Source organism: Eurypyga helias, unplaced genomic scaffold, assembly GCF_000690775.1.
Source record: "Eurypyga helias isolate BGI_N326 unplaced genomic scaffold, ASM69077v1 scaffold32264, whole genome shotgun sequence".
NCBI lineage: Eukaryota > Metazoa > Chordata > Aves > Eurypygiformes > Eurypygidae > Eurypyga > Eurypyga helias.
The window spans coordinates 13683-16774 of NW_010247431.1; the positions used below are offsets into that span (position 1 = coordinate 13683).

The 3092-nt window shown below is 56.9% G+C and overlaps 1 protein-coding gene across 1 annotated transcript; it reads right to left on the reverse strand.

The window, feature by feature from the left end:
• Nucleotides 1-435: 435 nt before the first annotated feature.
• On the reverse strand, nucleotides 436-3086 carry LOC104508956 (coronin-2B). The gene is made up of 7 exons (XM_010150730.1): nucleotides 3058-3086; nucleotides 2863-2967; nucleotides 2448-2544; nucleotides 1851-1963; nucleotides 1352-1442; nucleotides 1099-1238; nucleotides 436-587 (listed from the first exon to the last, which is right to left on the reverse strand). The coding sequence occupies exons 2-7, from the start codon at nucleotides 2953-2955 to the stop codon at nucleotides 456-458; spliced, it is 666 nt and encodes a 221-aa protein (XP_010149032.1). The 5' UTR covers nucleotides 2956-2967; nucleotides 3058-3086; the 3' UTR covers nucleotides 436-455.
• Between the last annotated feature and the right edge of the window lie 6 nt (nucleotides 3087-3092).

A 3092-nucleotide genomic window follows, 5' to 3' on the forward strand; every position in this document is an offset into this window, starting at 1 on the left:
CGTGGGAAGGGCCCTGGGCTCCTGCCATGGCATCAGACAGAATTAAACCCCTCCCACACCCCCTTCCAGTTCTGCACCCTCTGTCACAGTTTTGCATAGGAAAAAAAAAATGAAATTAATAGCAACGAAGCATCGCGCTTTCCCGGGGAGTCGCCGCCGCCTCGGCTCCCCGGTGCCGGTTCATCCCGACGGAGGGGATGCTGCTCTTTACTTACTCCAAGACCAGGGCTGGGGCAGGCGGGCCCCCCCGCCGCCTCCTCACGCGGGAGTCACGCGGTAGCTGTCGGTTACGGCCGTTTTAGTGCTAGACAAGACTAGGAGGACGAATTTCCAGTTAGCGAGTGGGCTCTTGGCAGGTCACTTGACTTCTGGCTCATATTCTGTGTAAGTGGATACAATAAAATTAAAGACCGAGTATAACCAAAGAAAGTTTATTTATAAAACGTCCCTGGAAGTTAATTGGTCTTCGGGCTGTTACGTAAGTTCTTTAACTCCAGCTGTAGCTGCCGGATCCGTATGTCTTTCTGCGCAAGCTCGTCTTTCAGCCGTCGGATCTCATCCTGCTGTCGGAAGAACATCCGAAGGAGCTGGAAGGGAAGGATGGAGATGGAGGGACCATGATGGCCACTCACTCCCAGGGCTTCCCCCTCCTACCAGCCCCCCCGGAGCTGCGCTGAGGCCGTTTCACAACTCTGCTGCTTCTGCAACACGAGTTCATGTGCCGCGCTGCCCGCTCCCTGGGATTTAGTGTTTCCCCCTCCGGCTCGGGGATACCCCATGCATGCAATCTGAAAACTCAGCTCCAGCAAAACAAATTCCTTCTGGCACCAAATGTTTCTTTACGTTGTTCCCAGAGGAGGATTTTAATTAAAAATTTTTTAAAAATGAACATTTAGGAGCTTAATGCAGCTGCTTTCAGATGCTCTGTGGTTAATGCGGAGCGGGATGCTACAAGCCACAGGGAAAGATGGTGCCCAATTTGGGAGTACAAGCAGAGACCCACAGAGCAGACGCTTCCCGGGCTGCATCCAGAAATTGTGTGTCTCCCCACCATCCCATCCTGTCCCTGTGCCCCGTGCCGGGGCCGTGCCGCCCTACCTCGTTCTCCGTCCGCGGCGGCACGTTCTCCAGCAGGTCTATGCCGTTAACCACCACGCTCTTCTTCTCCTTCACCGGTGCCTTGAAGACGATTTTGGATGTCTTCTTGTAGCCCTCCTTCAGCGACACCAGGATGGGATCTGAGCGGGGCAGAGCGCAGGACGGGATCAGGAAGGGGTTGCATCCCTGTCCCGCTCCCCGGCTGGCTCTGGGGCTCCGTGGCACCCGCCCAGCGCATCACCGGTGGCTTTACCTCTGTTCACCCCGCTCAGCCATTCGTCCGGCGTGAGGGCCGGCTCCGTACCCGGAGTCATCGGGTAAATGTCCTCTTGGTACGTTTCTGACTACAAACACAGGGAAAGAAAAGCAACAGTCTCCGTGAATCTGCTGTTGCAGTGCCTCCTCACCCTCTGCAGGAAGAATTCCTTCCTGATGTCCCATCTCAGCCTCCCTCTTTCAGTTTAAACCCGTCACCCCTTGTCCTGTCACTCCCTGCCCTTGGGAAAAAGTCCCCCCAGCTTTCTTGTAGCCCCCCAGGCACTGGAAGGTGCAATAAAATACATTTCCTAAAAACATTAACTAAAACATTAATTCCCATTAATCCCCAGGGAATCCCATGCCTGGGAGGTCTAACACGGGTGCAGAGACCCAGCCATCAGGCTGGTCAGCAAAGCAGTGCAAGCGGGGGCATCTCCATCACACCAGACCCCCTTCGGACACCCCCGGACACCGCCCACCCCCATGGGACTCACCCTCCTCGGCACAATCATCGAGATGGGTTCGATCAATCCCTTGAGGGTGATGAGCTTGTAGAAACGAAAAACCTCACAGGCCGACACGTCCAGCCCGTGCTTCGGCATCACCCCTGCGGAGGAGGCGCAGACAGTGACCCCCAGCTGCTGCAAACCCCAGGCAGCTGGCGGGGACCCATCTGCCACCCCGGCATGGAGCATCCTGAAAGGTCTTTTGCTCCCCATCCGGAGACCCAGGTCTTTACTGAATTAAACCCTGAGGACCTGGGGCACAGACCTGGGCCACACCAGGGTCATTTGCAGGGACACTGGGAAGAGGATGAGCAAGCTTTTATTCAGGACATATCACAGGAATCACTGACTGACGTCCCCTGGTAAAGTGTGACAGCAGGAAGGGTGTCACCGAGACCCAGCCCGGCTGCACGAGGGCAGGAGGGACAGCACAGCAACGTAAGCGCTGCCCTGCGAGTGCTGCTGCCCTGTGTGGATGCTCCAGAGCCCGCCAAACCCATTTACAAGTGATATTTAATTAAGCACCTTCCCCCATCTACCTTTTGCGTGGTCAGAGCGGAGGATCAGTGGCACAGCCATCCTTACCCAGTCCTTTCTGTGGGGCCGGGGAGCGGAACTCCATGAGGTAACTCAGGTAGGGCTTTTCCAAGCCGATCTCGTAGTACCGAATGTTGCCGTCACCCTGGAGCGAGCGCAGGGAAGGGGGACGGTTTATGGCTTGGGCAAACACGAGATTGAATAAAGACCACGATAACAACACCCAGCATCCCATCCTTGGGAAGCGCAGGGGGGGATAAAGGCACCCGGCGGGATGCCGCCCGCTCACGCAGCAGCGGTGGGCATCTCTCCGAACCAGGGGTTTGCAGCCGAAGAGCTGCGTGGTGCTTTGCTCGGGGCTCAGGGCAGTTCTGTCCCCAGGGTGGCTCTTTCCTCTTTCCCAGGGCATTGAGAGGCCCCTTCTGCCTTCCCAGGAGAGGCTGCAGCCCCTCGAAGCCCGTACCTTGCCAGCCAAGTACAGCATGTGAGTGTCGGCGTCGTAGAAAGGGAAGAGGAGACCCGAGAGCCCGTCGATCTCCTCCTCTATCAGGGGCATGGACAGTTCCTCCTGCACAACGGGCAAAAAAAGCACTTTATTAACCAAAACGTCCCGATACTGGCACAGAGCGGGGATGCCGGCGGGGATCCCAGCACCCACCTGGTCCCAGAGCGCGATCTGCCGCGTGTTCCAGC